This window comes from Phasianus colchicus, chromosome Z (assembly GCF_987193195.1).
Source record: "Phasianus colchicus chromosome Z, bPhaCol1.hap1.1, whole genome shotgun sequence".
Classification (NCBI taxonomy): Eukaryota; Metazoa; Chordata; class Aves; order Galliformes; family Phasianidae; genus Phasianus; species Phasianus colchicus.
The window spans coordinates 5210142-5229045 of record NC_143476.1 but is presented as its reverse complement, the minus strand read 5'-3'; the positions used below and the strand labels follow the sequence as shown (position 1 = coordinate 5229045).

Genomic DNA, 18904 nt, shown 5'->3' with positions numbered 1-18904 from the left:
AATCCTCAGCAAAGACATCAGTACACTTTTGTTAGGATGACTTTCATAAAGAAGCATCAAATATTTCTTCTCGAGAAATACTGCAAGTCCCTTTGACACTAGCCCTTATTTTAAATGTTTAGATTTGTGCTTCATTCAGGCGTGCTGTCACTCCCAAAAAGATTTTTATTCCTTTTCATTCTGAGGAACACAGTGATTTCTGCCTTGTTTACTGACTGTAGGCACAGCAATACTCCTGCACCTTCAGGGAAACAGCAAATCCATCTCTTTCACACCCTACTTCTATCAAGCTCATTCACCTTACAAGGTATTTATTGCAAGCAGCTCTTCCAAAAATGGAGATTAACAGAACCTGCAACCCAGGACACCTCAGTAAGCCAGTACTTTTCATCTCCTGAAGGTGTAGGTAGACACAGAGCTGGAACATCTTTTCCAGAGCTGTGTGATGCTATCTCATCTATGTTCCTTTACTGTTGACTCAGTGTCACTTCTTATCTAACCTGGTTGCATCCCAGGATTTCTGGTGCCAAAAATAAACTGACAGCTTTCATCACTAGTTAAAAGGAAACTGCAATAGGAAAAGCAATTTTTCTGATTTCTCTGTTGATCAGAGATGCTTCATGCAAGCCTGATGCGGTAGAAACAATATCAGCTTTAGAATGACAGTCATTAGAGCAGAATCCTTTCACTGATGAAATCCCACAGTCCTGATTCATACAACACTGACACTGGAGGACACAGTAGTTTAGATGAGAGCGCATTAAAAATGACTAAGTTAAGGTCTCAGAAATAGCAAAGAGTGACAAGTATGAAAAAAAGAGGTTGCAGAAACTGCTTCAGTTTGGCACTCTGGCATAAAGTATGACAACACACAACCTGCCTGTGCAGTTCCAGAAGCAGAAGAAAGCCGTCAACCAAGACTTGTTCTCATCTGCTCTGAAAGTCCACTGGGACAAGGCCACTTTTCTCTGACGTGCTTCCAGAAGTATCACTTCTGAGCACTGTGCCAGGGAGTTACAAGATACTGTTTGTGTGTACAGAGGAGAAAAAGACGTCTGTCTGGAAACAGACTTGGTGAAGGAGAAGCAGCATTTTCCAGAGTACTTCAGAAAGAACTGAGCACTGCCCCAAGAGCTTCAGAGCGGCAGGCTGTCACAGTGTGCCAACCAGCTCAGCTGTGAGTTGGCACTGAAGCTGCACCACAGGGAGAACAAAGCCCCCTGTGCACCCTTGGAGAGCCAAGGGTTGGAGATTCATGAACCTTGAGCTCCTTTCCAACCCGGGCCATGCTGTGATTCTGGGATTCTCACCTTTGCCTCATCTGGCAGAGGGAGGCAGCTCTTTCTCTTGTCTCCCTATGGCTGTCAGGTCACCAGGGCCAGTGTCACACAGGGAACTGCAAACACTGTGTGTGCTGTGCCCTGCCCATGGCAGCACAGAGGCAGCTGCCAGCAGCTGATGCCCACAAGGACAGCCAGCCTGGACTTCCTTTGATTCCTTCCCTTTGGATCAGCGTCCTTCAGGAAGGCGGAACATCTCTCCAGCTGAGCAGCAGAGGACAGCAGGGCTTCGTTGTCTGGGCATGTTCTCTTCTGGCCCTCTGGCCCTCACAGACACAGGAGGAGGACACAGAGGCTGCTGTAACACAGCCAGCCCTGCCTCTCAGGTCAGCTCTCAGGCCATCCTCTCTCCCCTCAGCAGCAGCTCACTGTTCTGCACTCCTCTGGCCTGGGCTGGCAGAGGTGTGCAGCAGTTCTGCTGATCTCCCAGTGCTGGCCATGTCTGCAGTGCCTGTGTGAAAGACACAGGAAGCTGCCAGCATTGCACTGCTCTGCTGTGCCCCTGCCATCACCGAGTTTGCTGTCAGCAGCTGCTGCTACACGTCCATTCAGGCACAGGCCTTTCCTTCCTGGCCCTCTTTCCCCCCTCTCTCCTCTGCTCTCTCTCGTGCTCCCCTTTGGCCTGGGCTGGCTGAGCAGTGCAGGCCTTGTTGTTGCTCCCTGGGCCAACTACGTCACGGTTCCCCGTGACTCTGCCAGCTGCTCTGACACAGCGACTGCGTCCTCAGTGTGGATTCCAGAATGCGACAGACGTCCAGAGAAGACTTCCAGGGCTGATTGGAACATGCTGCCATCAAGAACTGCCATGGCTCAGGCCCCCTGGGAATCTGCTCACAGCGAAAGCTGCTGTCACTCTGTGTGGGCACAGCCTTGTCTGTGTAGGCCTGCTCACACTGCAGCCCCTGTCTGCACCAGAACCGTGCCGATCCACCTTCTCTTGGCCTCCTTGCCTGCATGGAAAAGGGCAGCTTGGGCTGAAGGCCCTCAACTTTCAGATGGCCGAGTGAAGTCTCTGAGCCCTGGTGACCCACGCAGCTCTTCAGCCTGCTGACCTGCTCTGCTGGGGCTGTCTTAACAGGCAGAGGGCACGTTATCCTAATGTCCCCACATCCATCCCTCTTAGCATACTGTAGGCCAGTTCCTAAAAGGACACCTGCACAATCTCTCTGAATGTTAATCAACATGTAGTTGGTCTGTGCACTGCAGAAATTGCACCTAGGTTTTCAGTGGTGATTAGCTATGTGTTTAGTCAGAGGTGCAATGCTTCTAATGGTGAGAGAAAGACATTCCCAGTTGTCATCAGGTGGAACACACTTCAGACTGGAATCCTCAAGCAGACTGCAGTCAAGCTTTCTTAATTATTCGTTGTTCTTATCAATTCAGACGCATCTCTGAATTCCTGTTTGAATGAACATTCTGTAATAATCTGCTGAGACAGCGCAAGGCTTGACAATGAGACTATAGTTTATGAAAGCAGCACTTTTTACTTCCTTTACAAGTTCTTATCTGAATGCTAAATACAACATCAATTCACTTCTCACTGGGTTGAACGTTTTAAATATTTGGTAAACATAATGGTTCTAATTCTGACATTTAATATGAAAATATTAAAACTCCTTGTAAGTACTTTTTTGTTAGAATGCCAGATGCTAAAGGGATGAAGTGGCACAAGAAAGCAAAATATCTCTGCTGATGGCAGGAAGGACTGTAAGGATGGAAAGGCTGGTGTTTGCCATGGGCAGGGAAACACATCTGGTTTTCTTGTTCCCTTTGTCTTTGAGTTCCAGAAAAATAGAGGAGAGCGTGCCCTCACCTTGGACCCCTCCTGCCCTCTGCTGCTGAGATGGAGAAATGTCCCACCTCCTACAAGGACATCAGGACAAAGATAAGTAATCAAAATATTTCCAGGCTGGCTGTACTTGTGGGCATCTGTTGCTGGAAAATTTAATGGCATTAAACTGCCTAGATAAGGACAGAATGAGGGTGACAATAGAATGGTACGTAATCACAGTACAATGAAAAAAGTATGCAGGGTGCAGGAAGGGAGGTGTGGACATTCTGAGTTGCAACTCTTTATTTGCTCCAGAAAGCTCTATCAGAATGGAAGACTGAAGGAAATACTTTGAGTGTTTTCTAATGTGACTGGATGAAAGATCCATGTGGCAAATTGAATAACTGAGTGGTAAAGGGACATAGATACCTCACTGTTTCATGGAACCTCTCAGTTAAGCACCTGAGCACTGTGTACAGGACTTGGGAATATAAGTATTAGAGGATCTTGGAGTATCTGTATTTGGAAGGGACCTCGAGGATCATGTATTCCACCTCCTGGTTCCACACCGGACCTCCTATGGGTCAAGCCCTGTGTCTGAGAGCATTGTGCAAATGCTCTTTGGCCTTTGTCAGCTCAGTGCCAAACCACTGCCCTGGGGAGCCAGTGCCAAATTCCATGTATCTAGTTCATCCTACAGAATGATGCCAAGAACAGTTATAGAGATCGACTTACAAACAAAATTCTTGTCTTGAATTAACGGTACACTCACCATTAAAAAAAAAAAAAAAAAAGAAAGAAAAGAAAAAGAAAAAGAAAAAGAAAAAGAAAAAGAAAAAGAAAAAGAAAAAGAAAAAGAAAAAAGAAGAAAATAAAAGAAAAAAAAAATCAAAGCCACATTCTTAGGCTGGCATTTTACAGTATTGTCAGATTTTTGTAATTCTGTTTTGTCATATAAGATTCTCTCATCATGAAATAATGACCAAATTCTCTTTTCAGATCTAAACATACAAATGTTAAAGGCAGCAGTGCTGTTCAAGAGTACATTACCAGCTCAAACACTGCTTTGGCTATAAAACTGAAGGCAGTCAGGAATTTTATCAAGGAGTTAGAAGAAAACATGTAAGTGTAGATTTAAAAGCAACCTGTATTGTTACTTAGAGTTTGATATAGTGTAATCCAATGCACAGTACTTGTAACGTGTGTTTTACAAAATGCTTTGCAATGTAGGCATCTATTAAGATAAATGCTGCAAGTTCTGATATGTCCATGACCTTTTCAAACTGTTCCTTACTCCTACGCATCACTACGAGTAGTTCTTCTGTCAGGAAGGATCACATGAGTAATTAACCTGTGACCTTAAGTCTGGAATTAAATGCATACAGTGGAAGTAAGAGCTGTGGGTTATTTTGCTCTTTCAGTGTTGAACAGCCGAGGTGTTTTGTTTTGGAGGGTGGACAGTGATGGGACAAGTGGGGAATGGCTTTAAACTGAGACGGGGGGGTGTTGAGGTTTAGGTTGGATGTGAGGAGGAAGTTTTTCAGCCAGAGGGTGGTGAGGCACTGGAACAGGTTGCCCAGGGAGGCTGTGGATGCCCCATCCCTGCAGGCATCCAAGGCCAGGCTGGATGTGGCTCTGGGCAGCCTGGGCTGCTGGCTGGCAGGTTAGAAACCCAACATGACTTTATTGCAGCCCTGGGTGCAGGGGGATCACTGCTCCTAGCATGCACACAGAAGAGCTGGAGCACACAGGTGATGTACATTCCACTTGTGAACATTCCTGCAATTCCAGAGAGCGTGCTCCTGTTCCAATCACTGCTGCACAGATTAAAAACTGATTGCAGATGAGCTGTTTTGGTATGGGGTTCTTGCCAACGGTCTGCAGTGGCTGTGTGATTCCTCGGGGAGTTGCTCTCCAGCCCAAAGGTCATGTCCTAAGTCGACCAGATCCCGTTTGTGTCCAGAAATGGCTGACAGCAGATCAGCTGCTGGTCAAGTTTCTAACAGCACACTGGCCTTGCTCCAGTGTCTGTGTCATCAGCCCCAGCACATACGGTGCACCTCTTCAAGGCTTTGCAACACTGAGACTCTGCACTTGGGCTCCAGACATCCTGCTGCACCAAGAGGTTATTCTAGCTTTGGTATCTTGCAACTTTGTCTATAACTACATCACTGTAATCATAAATGTCTAGGAGCATGGAGATGGAGAAATTCATCTTCCTGTAATTCTCTGTACTGCAGCCCCGTGGTTGTCAACAACTAATGCAATATTGAAATTTCAGTTGAGAAATTGAAAGCTGTCCCTAACAAAAAAACATCTGCATTTGTTATTGAAATCACAGTAAGGATCAAGAAATCCAAATGCTTCCAGCATAACCACGATTATAGGCAGTGTTTAGACAAGCTCTTACAGGAAAACCATGAACACAAGGCTAAAGAGAGACTAAGTGATGCACTCTGCAGGAATACTCATGGAAGTCTTCACAGTGCAGGAGTCTGATCTGATTACAGATGCTGTGCTTTAAGTACCCCTTATCATATCTTTTTTTTCACTGTTGTGCAGGGGTTGGACTCAGTGATCTCTGGAGGCTGGAGATGCTGTTTGCTAATGGCAGATGGAGAGAGGAAAAGCAAGTGCAAGGCATGCTGTGCATAGCCACCACATGGCATCTGCACCATTTCCCCCTGCACCAAGGAGGAGCAGCTCACAAGCTTGGCCTGGGCCAGGGAAGGGAGCAGACAAACATCTGGACCGACCCCAAACGAGCTGGTTCTGCAGGTTGGGTGTCTTCTGCTGCTTGTCTCACATCCTGCTGCTCAGCGGTAGATTTGTTCCTGCTCAGTGCTAACAGGAAACTCACACAGCATTTCTGTTTCAGCTGTGCCAACGCTTTGATCCCTTGCTGCTTGGATGGGGCGTTTGAAGAATGATGCCTGTGCTGATGTCCAGCCAGGCTTTGGGGATGAGTCTCCACACCAGGGTCCGTCTGACAGGACTGAGGGTTGGGGATCCAGCCAGGTCGAGTCCAGTGTGCTTTGCTCTTGTTCTTAGTGCTTGTTTTTGCTCAGGAGGGCAGGAGGTGAACCTCGTGCAGCAATGCCTGCAGACGGGGTTTGCAGAGAAAGAGGTCCTGCAGGCCTTGTGTGACAGCCACGGAGCTGCAGCGAGGCTGCATCCGTGTAAAACACCAGAGATCCACGGAGGTGTGAAGGGGAGCTGTGGGCTGCAGTCACGCAGGAAGGGATGTGCATGCTCGGGGTTTGGTTGTTGTGTGTGTGTTAAGTGACTGTGATACCACTGCTGGGTCAGTGTGAGTGTACGGAACAAGTGTGACAGCCTTTTGGATGGAGCCCTGTGAATGGAGTCCTATGGACTTGAGATCCAACTGTCAGCCCGTGGGCATCATCCAGGAGTTGGGGTAGGGGATGAGGCAAGGGAAGTTGGGCTGAGAAAGGAATAAAGCTGTCTGGCAGCAGTTCTGTTTCTCCCATCTCCTGCTTTATTTCCTTCCAGGTGAAATAGATGGGTGCTGCAACATGCCCTTGAATGTAACAAAACCCACTCTAGTTTGGATTTGACATGGGCCCAGCACTGCAAGGTACGCTGCTGGGAGGAAGCGTCCATCTGGCTGAGGGCAGGAAGGCCCTCCAGAGGGATGCACTGAGGCCAGTTGTGCGAGGCTCAACAAGAGCAAGCGCCAGGTCCTGCGCTTTGGTCATGACGACCCCGTGCCAGCTTCTCCAGGATTTGGCTGGGCTGGAATTCCAAGCAGCCCCTGATTCCAGAACGTTGGGCTGGGCTGTTGGAATCTTCTGCCCTTGTGACTGGTCTTGCCTCCCCACCCTGTCCGTCGTGGTGGAGCAGCCTGGTGGCCCTCAGTGATGTCATAAGGGCTAGAATGAGGGGAGGAGCAGTGCGTGCTGCGTCCCTTCATTGGAGCGCTGGAGCTCTGACTGAGCAGCTCGCTTGTTGCACTTGTGCACCGACTGCGTCCCTTTGTCTTCACACCGTCCTGTGCAGCACCTTGTAGGTAAGCTGAGACAGTGTGGGAGAGACGGGGGGACAGTGAGTGCTGAGAACTGCTGGCTGGCGGAGCTCATAGGATCACATTATCTCCATCAGCAGAGGGGTGGCCATGAGGGACAGGGAGGTGATCGTCCCCCCCTGCTCTGCTCTTGTGAGGCCCCAGCTGCAGTACAGTGTCCAGAAAGACAGGGAGCTGTTGGAGAGGGTCCAGAGGCGAGCCACAGAGATGATCAGGGGACTGGAGCACCTCCCCTGCAAAGACAGGCTGAGGGAGCTGGGCTTGTTCAGCCTGGAGAAAAGAAGGCAGTGGGGTGACCTCATGGCAGCCTTCAGTACCTAAAGGGAGCCTAAAAAGAGGAGGGGAATCAACTCTTTGAAAGGGTAGATATCAGCAGGACAAGGGGAAATGGTTTTAAGTTGAAAACTTAAGTTTTTAAGTTGAGGGAGGGCAGATTTTGGTTTTTCCCTTGTAGTCTTTGCTAAACCGTGGAAGCAAACTGACCTGCTCTTTCTCTCTCCTCTCTCCACCCTCTGCCTGCTTCCCTGCTGCAGCTTTTGCTCGTGGAAGATCAGAGCAAAGTGACAAGGAACGGCTGCGGATTCGTGAGATTTCTCTCCCTCGTTCTGATCTCTTGCCAGGTACCTGCCATGCTTTGTCCCCCCACATGCTTTAGCAGCCCGTGACGCCCCGTGTTTAGTAACACAGCCTCATCCAGCTTTGATGGGACGCTGGTCACGTGTGGGTTTTCTCCACGTGCTCTGCAGCTCAGCCCTCAGAAGGATGCTGTCTGTGGTGCTGTGACCAGCTGGTCTACAGGAAACCAATCCCTTAGGCAAAGAGTCCCAGCCCCAGCTTGTGCAGAGCTGCACAGCATCACCAGGGACACCAGCAGGCGTGCTTGGGCTGTGTGAGTGTGCCCGACAGCTGTAGGGAGCACAGCAGAGATGTGAACAGAGAAAATAAAAGTGTGTTTCTTTTCAGTTCCAGCTTGTCACACCTACGCTGATGGCTGTGGCGTGCAGTGAGATCAGCTGTGGGCCTGACCTGGCATGGACAGAGGTAGAGTATGAAGCTCTGATTGGTCTTTGTTCCCTGACTGCAGCCAGCAGAGTGAGCCGCAGATGTGCTCTCCTGCTTTCCAAGAGAGCTCCTCTGTGGCAAGACAGTAGTGCAAGCGTGGCAAGTTTATAAAAGTACCAGAGCCATCTCGGGTGTTGTGTTTGTCCTCTACTGACTTTTCCCTTGAAATGGCTGCAGAAACAACAATCATTCTCTGCTCTGTTTGGCCTCGCTGTTGGTTGGACTGCTCAAGAGAGCTGCTTGGTGCTTGCAATGGCACTGTTTGCACCTTGTAACTGCAGCCGTAGCTTTGGTTTCCCTCTTCACGGTCTCCTAGCATCTTAAACAGTCAGCCTTCCTGCACAAAGAGCGCAGGAAAGGATGTGGCAAAATACACAAGGCCACCTGTCTGCGTCAGTGCCATTGCTGATTAGTCTGGGTGGGGAGAGATGCATCTTTGCTGGCGTGTGCCTGCTGCACACCAGGGAGAGAAACAGCCGTTATTAGACTTGCAGTTCCTTCTGAAGTGCCCATGATAAGGACCGAGTGCATTTCCTGCAGCTTTCTCTGCAGATGTGCTCCTCACCTTGAAATCCTCCTTGTTGGTTCCCAGCTCCTCACCGTGGCCTGTGCTCTCTGTTTCAGGCTGAGAACAAGGGGAAGCCCCTGCTAGACCATGAGGTGGCACCTGTGAATGTTCCAGCTATTGCTGCTGCCCATGCTATTAAGAGATACGTTGCCCAGGCAGCGGATGAACTCTCCTTTGAGGTAAGCAGTTCAAGGCGTTCCTTGTTGCTCAATTTTACAATGGCAAATGTCTTCAGAGCTGCACTGGTGCAAGTGCTTTAATGCTCGGCGATGTTTGGCAGTGCAGAAGAATGCAGACATTTGAGCTGTGCTTTCCTCCCAGCTGTGCTGAAGCTGGGATTGACGTTGCAATCTCTTGCAGGTCGGAGACATTGTGTGTGTCATCGACATGCCACCAAAGGAGCTGACCCCCTGGTGGAGAGGCAAGCTCGGCTTCCAGGTAGGCACAAGCTTCAGACTGGAGAGTGCAACTGCAGTAAAGGCAGGAATCTTAGCTTAGAGCTGCTCTGCATGCACAGGATGCCTAATGGACGTAAACAGTTTCCCTGTGTCGGTGTCAGGGGACCTTGCCGTTGGCTGCAAATGTTGAAAAATTATTACCTTTATGCTTTGAACTATGGCCATTTTCTGCTGGATAGTCTTATGGAACGTCAGGCAAGCACGTTCCGAGGGAAATGTTATGTGGCTTTTGGTTTAACAGTTCAGACCTGAGAAGTGCTGCATGCAATAGTTGGCTTCTCTTCTTGTTACAGGTTGGATTTTTCCCAGGGGAGTGTGTGGAACTCATTAATAAGAACATTCCTGAGGCACTCATCAACTCAGTGCCAAAGCCAGGTAGGGATGTTACATTTGATGGTGTGGGGAAGCAAAATGAAGTCTTTTTGGGGGTGCGTTCCATGTTTAGTACCTCCTTTATCCATCCCACATTGTCCTCTGGGTTGATGATTCTTCATGCACACCATGGGGCAGAGATTTGGCCCAATCCTCCTGTGTTTATGATTGGACTTGGGGAAACTATAGAATCTTCATAGAATGGCTTGGGATGGTAGGGTCCTTAAGGATCCTCAAGCTTCCACTTCCTTGCATCAGGCTGTGCTGCCAGCCCCCACATTTAATGTCAGATTAGACCAGGCTGCCCAGGGCCCCATCCAACCTGGCCTTGGGCTCCTCCAGAGATGGGGAAAATCCCTTTTTGTATGTACTGGTTGGTAATGTTCTTCCCGTTCTGACGTGCTCTGTAGAATGTGCTGTGCTCGGCCTCGTCCAACGGAGCCAGACCTGAAATGACCTGGTTTCTTCCTTTTGTTGTGCAGTGCCCAAGAAACGCAGCAAGATCCTCACCTTCCTTCGTTCCTTGGTGAAGGCCCGCCCAAAGAAACCGACCGAGCGGGAGGTGGAGAAGGAAAGGGTGTTTGGCGGTGACCTGGGAGAGCATCTTCTCCACTCCGGTCGTGATGGTAAGGAGCTGCCCATTCCTGAGATCTTCCTCTGCTGGGCATCTAAAGAAGATGAAAGGGAGCTCATATCTAGCAGGGGGCAGGCTGATAGCCGTGGAGACACGTGTAATGGGAGTTGATGGCTGAAGGATCAAGTGAGGCGGATGCTCCTAAGAGACAAGCACATCTGTATTTGCTTCAGCCAAGCCTGGCTGGGCTTAGTGGATGGGATGTGAAGCACAGCCTGCAGCACGATTGAATCAGGAGCTCCACTGACGGCTGGCACGTGTTCTTCAGTCCCCCAGGTCCTCCAGAGCTGCGCTGAGTTCATTGAGCAGCACGGCGTGGTGCAGGGGATATACCGCCTGTCCGGCGTCGCGTCCAACATCCAGAGGCTGCGGTAAGAGTGCTGCGACTGACACAGCCTGAGTGCATCTGGTGTGGCTTTGGGCTTGCCTTCCTCTCGCTCAACCGGGTTTGCGTCCCTCTCTCCAGGCAGGAATTTGAGTCGGAGCAGATTCCTGAGCTCACCGTCCGGGACATTCACAGCGTGAGCTCCCTCTGCAAGATGTACTTCAGGGAGCTCCCGAACCCTCTGTTCACCCACCAGCTGTACGGCAAGTTCTCGGTAAGCACAAGGCCACAAGGTCTTTCATTTCCCTCTTCCTGGGCCTCTTGGCAGATGGCTGCAGCAGTGCCCCAGCTCGGAGGCCCTTTTGCTGTCAGCCCCACGAGGTTTACTCGCAGTGGTGTACTAGCCTGATTGGTGTCTCGCTCCCTTTCTGCACTACTCCAGGATGCTGTTGGTGCCGCTACAGAGGAGGAGCGGCTGCTCAGAATGCAGGACGTCATCCAGCAGCTGCCCGCTCCTCACTACAGGTCAGTGCTGCCCTCGGCCTGCTGAGCTCAGCCCTGCTGCATTGCAGAGGGCAACGATGCGGTTCCAGCCTTTGTCTTTCTGAATTGCAGCACGGCATGCTCGTTGGTGCTGAACGTTTGCCTCTCTTGTTTTCCAGGACACTGGAGTACCTGATGAGACACTTGGCGTGTCTGGCTGGGAGCTCCACCATTACAAACATGCATGCCAAGAACCTAGCCATTGTGTGGGCTCCAAACCTCTTAAGGTAAACTTCTGCTTCTGTTTCAACACAACGCTTCATCTGTTCTCCAGGGAAAAAAAAACAGTCCTCCCTTTTTCTCCATCAAATTTGCTCTACTCCTGTAAAATCTGTGGCTGACAGCAGAGCGGGAGCCTGGGCTGTTCTCCAACCCCACGGGCACAATGTCTAGGTGACAATTTCTGCAGTCTTGTTGAGATGGGACTGACGTGTCCTTGATCATCCAGGGGAATTTCTGCAGTGGCATCACTGATTGCCCACTGCGGAAGTCTCCAGAGCCTCAGCTGACAGCTTTTGGCTGCAACAATTCAGACTCGGGGAAACGGTCTTGGAGAAATGACTTCTAAAATCTGCCTTTTCTACAGATCACAGCAGAACGAGTCTGCCTGCGCCAGCGGAAGAGCTGCCTGCATGGAGCTGCAGACGCAGTCGGATGTGGTGGAATTCATCATCAACCACACAGACGACCTCTTCGGCTCCAAATCCAGAGCAGACATTGCAGATGCAGCAGGTGAGTGTCTTCCTCCATTAGCTTGATCTTGACCTGACACCTTGATCAAATGCAGGTCTTCTCCAGGACCTCTGAGATACTCTTTTACCATCAAGGGGACAGCAGACCTCTGGGCTTCCATTAGGGTATGGCATCCTGTTGCTGGATGCTGAGAATGTCCAAGCCCAAACTTCACAAGGAGGAAACCGTCATTATTATGTTTGCACGCAGGAGAAGCTTGATGCAAGTGTGGCAGCGAAGCTTTCTCAGTTCCCTGCCCCCATTTCCTTGGGTTTTTCCTTGCCTATTTTGATACAGTAAGCTGCTCCTAGTTATAACCATGTCCTTTGCCATAAACTGACCTCTGCCCACATGATTATTTTGGGCTCCTCTTCTTCCAGTGGCTCGGATAAGCAAGCCTGAGAAAAGTACAGCACCTCCCCCAGAACTGTGGTGGCTGTGCTGCTGCTTTCTGATCCTCGCTCTTACCTGTGGTTTTCCCTGACAGGGCACAATTCTCTCCCAGGGCCCAAGTCTGTGGGGGTCTCTTCTGCTGCCACAAAGCTGCTCAGCCTGGAGGAGGCACAGGCACAGAGGCGAGGCCACAGCAGCTCTCCTGTTGTGACAGAGAGCAGCCGGGACATTGAAGTGGAAGAAAGCCCTGCAGCTGGGCAGGGCAAATTCCACACCGTCATTGACTTTCCATCTGACAGGTAAAGAGGACTTTCTTTTCCAGCACCTAGCATCATTGTTTGGGTGGGTTTTTGTGTTTTCCTGCAGAAACCAGGCAGTGCTAGGAACAAGCAACTGCTGCCAAGAGCTCAGTGCTGCTCTTCCCTCACCCTGCACCACGCACGACTCACAGCATTGGCTGTTTTCTCTCTCCAGACAAAATCCACCCAGCAAGACTGAGGAATCACCAGCTAGCAGTTGGTGTTGCTGCTTCAGCCTCAGAAAGCCATCCTCTGGGAGCAAACGCCAACTGCAGCGCAATGCCAGGCAGCCCTCAGAAACAGCAGTGGTAGTCCTGGCAGGTAAGGGTGCAAATGCAGCTTCCAAATCCCTGCTTTTCAGGAACATCGAATTCAAGCTTGCAGTGCACTTGTATCTCCTTCTGGCATTCCAGCCCCTGCCTAGCATCTTCAGTTCACCCCTGATCAAGAACCACTGTCGTAATTCAGCTTGTGAAAGTTTGACACTAACCCCTGTGTATCCTTTCTAGGTGAATCGAGCCCTTGCCAACCCACAAGATCCAGGGCAAGTAGCAACAATGCTCTCTGTGCTTCGATCAGTGGAGAGCTCTTAGGAAGCACAAATTGCTGCAGTTCCAACAGCAGCCTTCCATGTGACAACATTAATGGAGAGAAGGAGCTCATCGAAGTCCATGCTCTCATTACACCTGGCTCTGCTGAAGTTGCTGACCTGGGCCTGCAAGACACCACAGTCACCAGCCTGGATTGTAACCAGGAGTCTCTGCAGTGCAGCCCATCCCAAGAGCAGTGTGAGTGCCCCAACAGCAGCACCTCCATGCAGGAGCACGTCAGTGTCAGTGAGGAGGAGCAGAGCCTCTTGCAGGAGGACTTTCAATCAGGCCCCCAGTCCCAGGCACCGGACAGCAGCACTGAGAGCTCTGAGCCACTCTCTCCATGACAAGACAGGATGAGTCCCATCTTCACCGTGGACCTCTCCCACCATCCTGTCTTTTATACAATAATAAAAGCACACTCGTGCTCAATCAACGCCTTGACTGCCTCCAGAGTCTTCATTCACACGGACTGGGATGAATGCAGCACACAGCAAGGCACCCCAGCTTGCAATGCTGTGGCCGTGGGGTGCGTGCAGCACAGCTCCGGGTTTGTTCCTGTTTTGTCTGGCTTTGGGATGTCTGCAGGGGGAGCTCTGCTACCATTTGGCATGGTAGCAAATAATCTCTCGCATCCTGGATGCTGCTCATGATACTCCCAAGCTTCCTGGCTGTGGCTTTGTGACGCTTTTCAGGGCTTTCTGATGCATTTCCATGCCTTGGCCGCTCCTTAACACCTCTCTCCTCCCATCATGTCCTTTCCTGGCTCCCACCTACGAGCTGGCCGTGCAGATCATCTCCAGACCTGTCATCAGCACACTGCGGCAGGAGAAGCTCCCCCTGGCCAACGTCAGGCAGTACTGCTTGGTCTGCAGCTCAGTGGCCATTTCCCTTTTAGGCGGCTCCTGCAGAAGAATCAAGCAGCAGAACCTTTTGCTCACCCTGCAGCACAAAGATGCTACGAAAGCAGAAACAACCTGGGAATCTCTGGGTCTGCAAGACTTCACAGACACTCACCGACTGTGTCTGATGGCTCCCTCCCAGCCTTGATTTCCTTCTCCCCTTCTCCTCGTCGGATCCCACTGCTGAGCCATGATCAAGCTGCCCAGTGTGGCAGAGCATCGTGCAGAGCCGTGCTGGCACCTCCTCCCCTTCCTCTCCTGCAACCTCACCCGCTTCTCTGACAGAACTGCTGATCCCACGCGTGCCATCGGGATGCTCTGGCACAGGATGTGCCCCTAACCCAAAGCTCTTTCCCACCCTCCCAAGAAAAAGTAAACAGGTTTCCTGCCTCCTCGGTTGATTTCATGAGGCAGGGATGGAGAGCTCTTCAGCTCTGAGCAAGTTTTTTTCTGAGAAAGTGACCAGCTCTTTTCCATCCCTTTGCCCCTACAAACAGTTGTCCAGAGGATCTCGTCCAAGGATTCCTGGAACAGCCTGCAGCTGGCTCTCCTGAAGTTCAGGCTCCTGCCTTTGCTTCCTGCCAGGCCCGCATTCCTTGAGATCACCAACTCAAGGAGGGCATGGTCACTGCAGCCCTGACCGCCTCCTGTCGTAACCCCTGGTGTGCACCATGTCCAGCAATGCTTCCCTTCTGCTTGCTGTGCCCAATGCCTGCACCACAGAGTGATTCTCACTGCACTCCAGGAGTCTGTCAGATTGCTTGCAGCCAGCCATGCTGATTTCCCAGACTGACTGGAATCCCCCATCAGGATGAGAGTCAGTGAGTGCGATGCTTCTGCTGGCTGCAGTAAGCAGCTCCCACCAACAGGCTCTCTTTCCAGGCGGCTGTAGCAGACCCTCACCTCCAGAAGCCCTGCACTGCTGCACTTCCTAATTTTACCCACAAGTTCACAACCTGCTCATGGCTATTCTTAGTTCTTTGCAGTCAACTTCTCATCATAGAGGGTAAATCCCTTGCCTTCCAGAATTGCATAGTAACACTTGTGTCTGCTTATGTCAGGATTGTTTTTCTTTCTTTCTTTCTTTTTTTCTTTTCTTTTCCCATTTTCTAGGTAGGAAAATTAATTTCTGAGCCAGGAGAAGCAGAAGTGAAACAGTCTTCCTGGCACTGCTCAGGTTGCAGGAGTTGCCAAGTGCTCCTCAGGTAATGTGTGCTGAAGAGCTGACCTTGGTGGCAGGGGCTGTGGCTGCATTTTGTGCCTGTCATGCGGGAATACAAGAAAGCCTATTCAGAGCAGGAGCTGCAGAGCGAGATAAACATCACGAGAAGGTAAGGCTGAGAAGCAAGGACACCTCCAGAAAGAAGAGAAAAACTGAGTCAAGTGAGCTGCGTGACGGCCGTGTGATGCTGACCATGATTGGAGGAAGAGCGCATGGCTGGGAATGACTGATGGCTCTGGTTGGATGGGTGCCTGTGTGCACAGAGGTAAGGAGTGTTTGTGGGATGTTTTGCTGGCATCTAACGGCTGTAAGGGGAAGTCAAGAGAGAAAACTTGTGAATGCATAGAAGGGATGTTAAAATCTGGAACAGACTGTTTGGATCAGTCACAGCTGAGTCCGTGCCAGATTGCCACACTGTCAGAACTTGGGGCCTAGGATTTTCCTTTAAGAGTGCCAACTGCTTATTTTAAGTGATAAAAAGTAACATTGAAAAAAGCTTCCCTCCTTGCATTAGAATAAGGCATTGATATTTGATGTTTCTGTCTTTCCATTCCTTTAGCAGCCTGGGTGTTGATGCAGCTGCATGCATCTGCTGCCCTCCCCTTCTGTTTTGTGTAAAAGAACAGTAAAATATGCAATCAGTGTGAGATATTTTCAAAGTATTTTACTTTATTTGCCCCTAGCCTGCAATGGCTGGGAAATGGCAGTGACACAGCCTTGTGCTTCTGCATTGGTGCTCATCCCACGTTTCCTTTCTGTGTCTCGCAGGTCAGCTCCTGCTGGAAGCAGATGGTATCCCAGTGTGAATGAAGGTCAGTGCAGGAGCAGCTGCTGATGGGAGGAAGGAAGTCCATGCTGAAGAGCTCTGAAGCATCTGCAGGTATGGTTCTGGAGGAGGCAGCAGTGATGTCGGAGGGCTCCCCAGCAGGAAGCTGTCTCATCCAAATGCTTGCTGAGTGGTTGGAAGGGAGCTTTCTGCATGACAGCAGCACCAGCTGCTTGCTTCACATGCTGCAAAGACAAGGATTAGCACGAGTTCCAGTATCTACAGTATCATCACGAATCACGATAGGATTACAATGTGTCCTCATACAAACGCAGCCATTTCTGAGTCCAGAGGCTGTCCGGAAAGCATCTGTGAGGTCTCTCACACCAAACCACTGCTGTCCGTGTGGGATCTGACTCATTAGGGTATAGGGGTTAGGAACCACAGGCTGTCTTTTGAGAACGGGTTCAGTCATTTCCTTACATCTTGCACCAGCCGATACGTGCCGTCTGCCTTCCGTGCCGACTGGACTGGGGTGTTATAAGGCCACAGACAAGGTTCCAGAAGACATCCTTAACCACTGTCTGTGTTACAGCTTTTAGACCCACTCTCCCTTCTAAGGCTATGGGATATTGTTGCTGTTTCACAGCTCCACTCCCTCCTTGGGCAGTTCTTTGTAAGGGAAAATTGTGAGTCCACCCCGATTTCCTTCCCCTGCCCACACCTTTGGATTCATTTCTTCTCATCACCAGCTGTTAACACATTCATTGACACCTGATATCTGTTTAACAGACTTGCAGCTGTAATCCTCATTTAACTGTTAAATCTCTCCCCCATAAATCGGTCCCTGCTTCAGGCACAGAGAACAATTGCCCTGCAACTATTTTATCTTTCCATTTTAGTTCTGTGGTCTCCAAGAGTGGAGCTGTCACTTCTGATCCCTCAGCCCCAGTTGTGCACAACAGCCACATCCAGATACACGTCTGGTACCTCTGAACTAGCTAATGCTGTAGGATGGAATGTTGTTTCTGCACTGGCTATCAAATGTGGGATTGCTCTGAAGCAGTACAGCACCATGTGTTTTGTAATTTGCCCTTAGAAACAGTTTGAAAAAGTAGAAAGACTTTATTAGTATTAGTAAAAAGAAGCTATTTCATAACATGTTTTAGAAATACAGTTGTTCAATCATGTGATCAATTCTCACTTACAGAACTGTAATAGTTACAAATTGCATGGGTATAGTATTAAGGACCAGAAAGCATGTTGTAAGGCCATTCTGTTTGGATAGGAGAAGCTCAGCAAAAGAAAACCAGACTCCAAAGAAGCCAGGGCCTCCACACAAGGCCGAACTGACTCACTCTGTGGGCAGGTTGGGATGCAACAGGCAGGCATCAAGAGACTCCCTTCTGTCCTCCTTCCAAACTTCTCTCTATTCAGGGATGAGCAGGTGTCCAGAAATAGTGGCCAAGTGTTGATAAGCAGCTGTCAGACGTTCAATAATTAGCAGTATACCTGCTGAGCTAGCAACAATTGGTGTTTAGCCAGTCACACACACACACACAGAATGGCCCGGGTTGGAAGGGACCTCAAGGATCAGGAATCTCCAACTCCCTGCCACAGGCAGGGCCACCAACCTCTGTACCATTGCACATATGAACATAGCTGGACAGAAACAGCAGTGTGGGAAAAATCTGTATGCTGTGGATGAAAAGGGTGAATCAGAATGGCTTAACAGCTGTCCCACAAGGAAAAGCAATCCCTTACCTGCTGTGCCATGCTCATGTCAGCAGAAATGCAGATGCCAGCAGCTGATGCCCACAAGGACTGCCAGCCTGGACTTATTTTTATAACATATCTTTGTTCTGATGTCCTTCCAGAAGCTGGGACATTTCTCCCTCTCAGCAGCAGAGGGCAGGAGAGTTGCAAGGTGAGGGCACACTCTCCCCTGTTTATCTGGCACTCAAAGAGAAAGAGAAAATGAAAACCAGATGTGTTTCCCTGCCCATGGCAAACACCAGCCTTTCCATCCTTACAGTCCTCCTCACATCAGCAGCAACTGAAAAAGCATCCCACTCACCTTTGCCATGTCTGGCAGAGGTTGCAGCTCTGTCTATTGCATCCCTCTAGCTGTCAAGTCAAGAGCTCCTGTGTCACACAAGGAAAAGCAATCTTTTACCTCCTTTGCCATGCTCATGTCAGCAGCAATGCAGATGCCAGCAGCTGATGCCCACAAGGACAGCCAGCCTGGACTTATTTCCATTACATATCTTTGTCCTGATGTGCTTCTAGAAGCTGGGACATTTCACCATCTCAGCAGAAGAAGGCAGGGGAGTTACAAGGTGAGGGCACACTCTCCCCTGTTTATCTGGCACTCAAAGAGAAAGAGAAAATGAAAACCAGATGTGTTTCCCTGCCCATGGCAAACACCAGCCTTTCCATCCTTACAGTCCTTCCTGACATCAGCAGCAATGGAAACAACATCCCACTCACCTTTGCCATGTCTGGCAGAGGTTGCAGCTCTGTCTATTGCATCCCTCTAGCTGTCAAGTCAAGAGCTCCTGTGTCACACAAGGAAAAGCAATCTGATACCTGCTGTGCCATGCTCATGTCAGCAGCAATGCAGATGCCAGCAGCTGATGCCCACAAGGACAGCCAGCCTGGACTTATTTTCATTACATACCTTTGTCCTGATGTCCTTCCAGGAGCTGGGACATTTCTCCCTCTCAGCAGCAGAGGGCAGGAGAGTTGCAAGGTGAGGGCACACTCTCCCCTGTTTATCTGGCACTCAAAGAGAAAGAGAAAATGAAAACCAGATGTGTTTCCCTGCCCATGGCAAACACCAGCCTTTCCATCCTTACAGTCCTTCCTGACATCAGTACTAA

General features: G+C 50.0%; 1 protein-coding gene across 1 annotated transcript; it reads left to right on the top strand.

Annotated features, from left to right (window-relative positions):
* The first annotated feature begins 8645 nt into the window (after positions 1-8645).
* On the top strand, positions 8646-11925 carry LOC149912293 (rho GTPase-activating protein 32-like). Its single transcript, XM_090130983.1, has 5 exons — positions 8646-8965; positions 9147-9224; positions 9538-9619; positions 10099-10242; positions 11906-11925. Exons 2-5 carry the CDS (start codon positions 9174-9176, stop codon positions 11923-11925), a joined length of 297 nt encoding a protein of 98 aa, XP_089987109.1. The 5' UTR covers positions 8646-8965; positions 9147-9173.
* Positions 11926-18904: the final 6979 nt, after the last annotated feature.

Bases quoted from the DNA above. Each gene is read 5' to 3' on its own strand.
- LOC149912293 (XM_090130983.1), top strand. From the start codon at position 9,174: ATGCCACCAAAGGAGCTGACCCCCTGGTGGAGAGGCAAGCTCGGCTTC. The intron at 9,620-10,098 runs GTAGGGATGTTA...TTTGTTGTGCAG, and splicing joins CAACTCAGTGCCAAAGCCAG to TGCCCAAGAAACGCAGCAAG. The intron at 10,243-11,905 runs GTAAGGAGCTGC...GATCAAATGCAG, and splicing joins TCTCCACTCCGGTCGTGATG to GTCTTCTCCAGGACCTCTGA.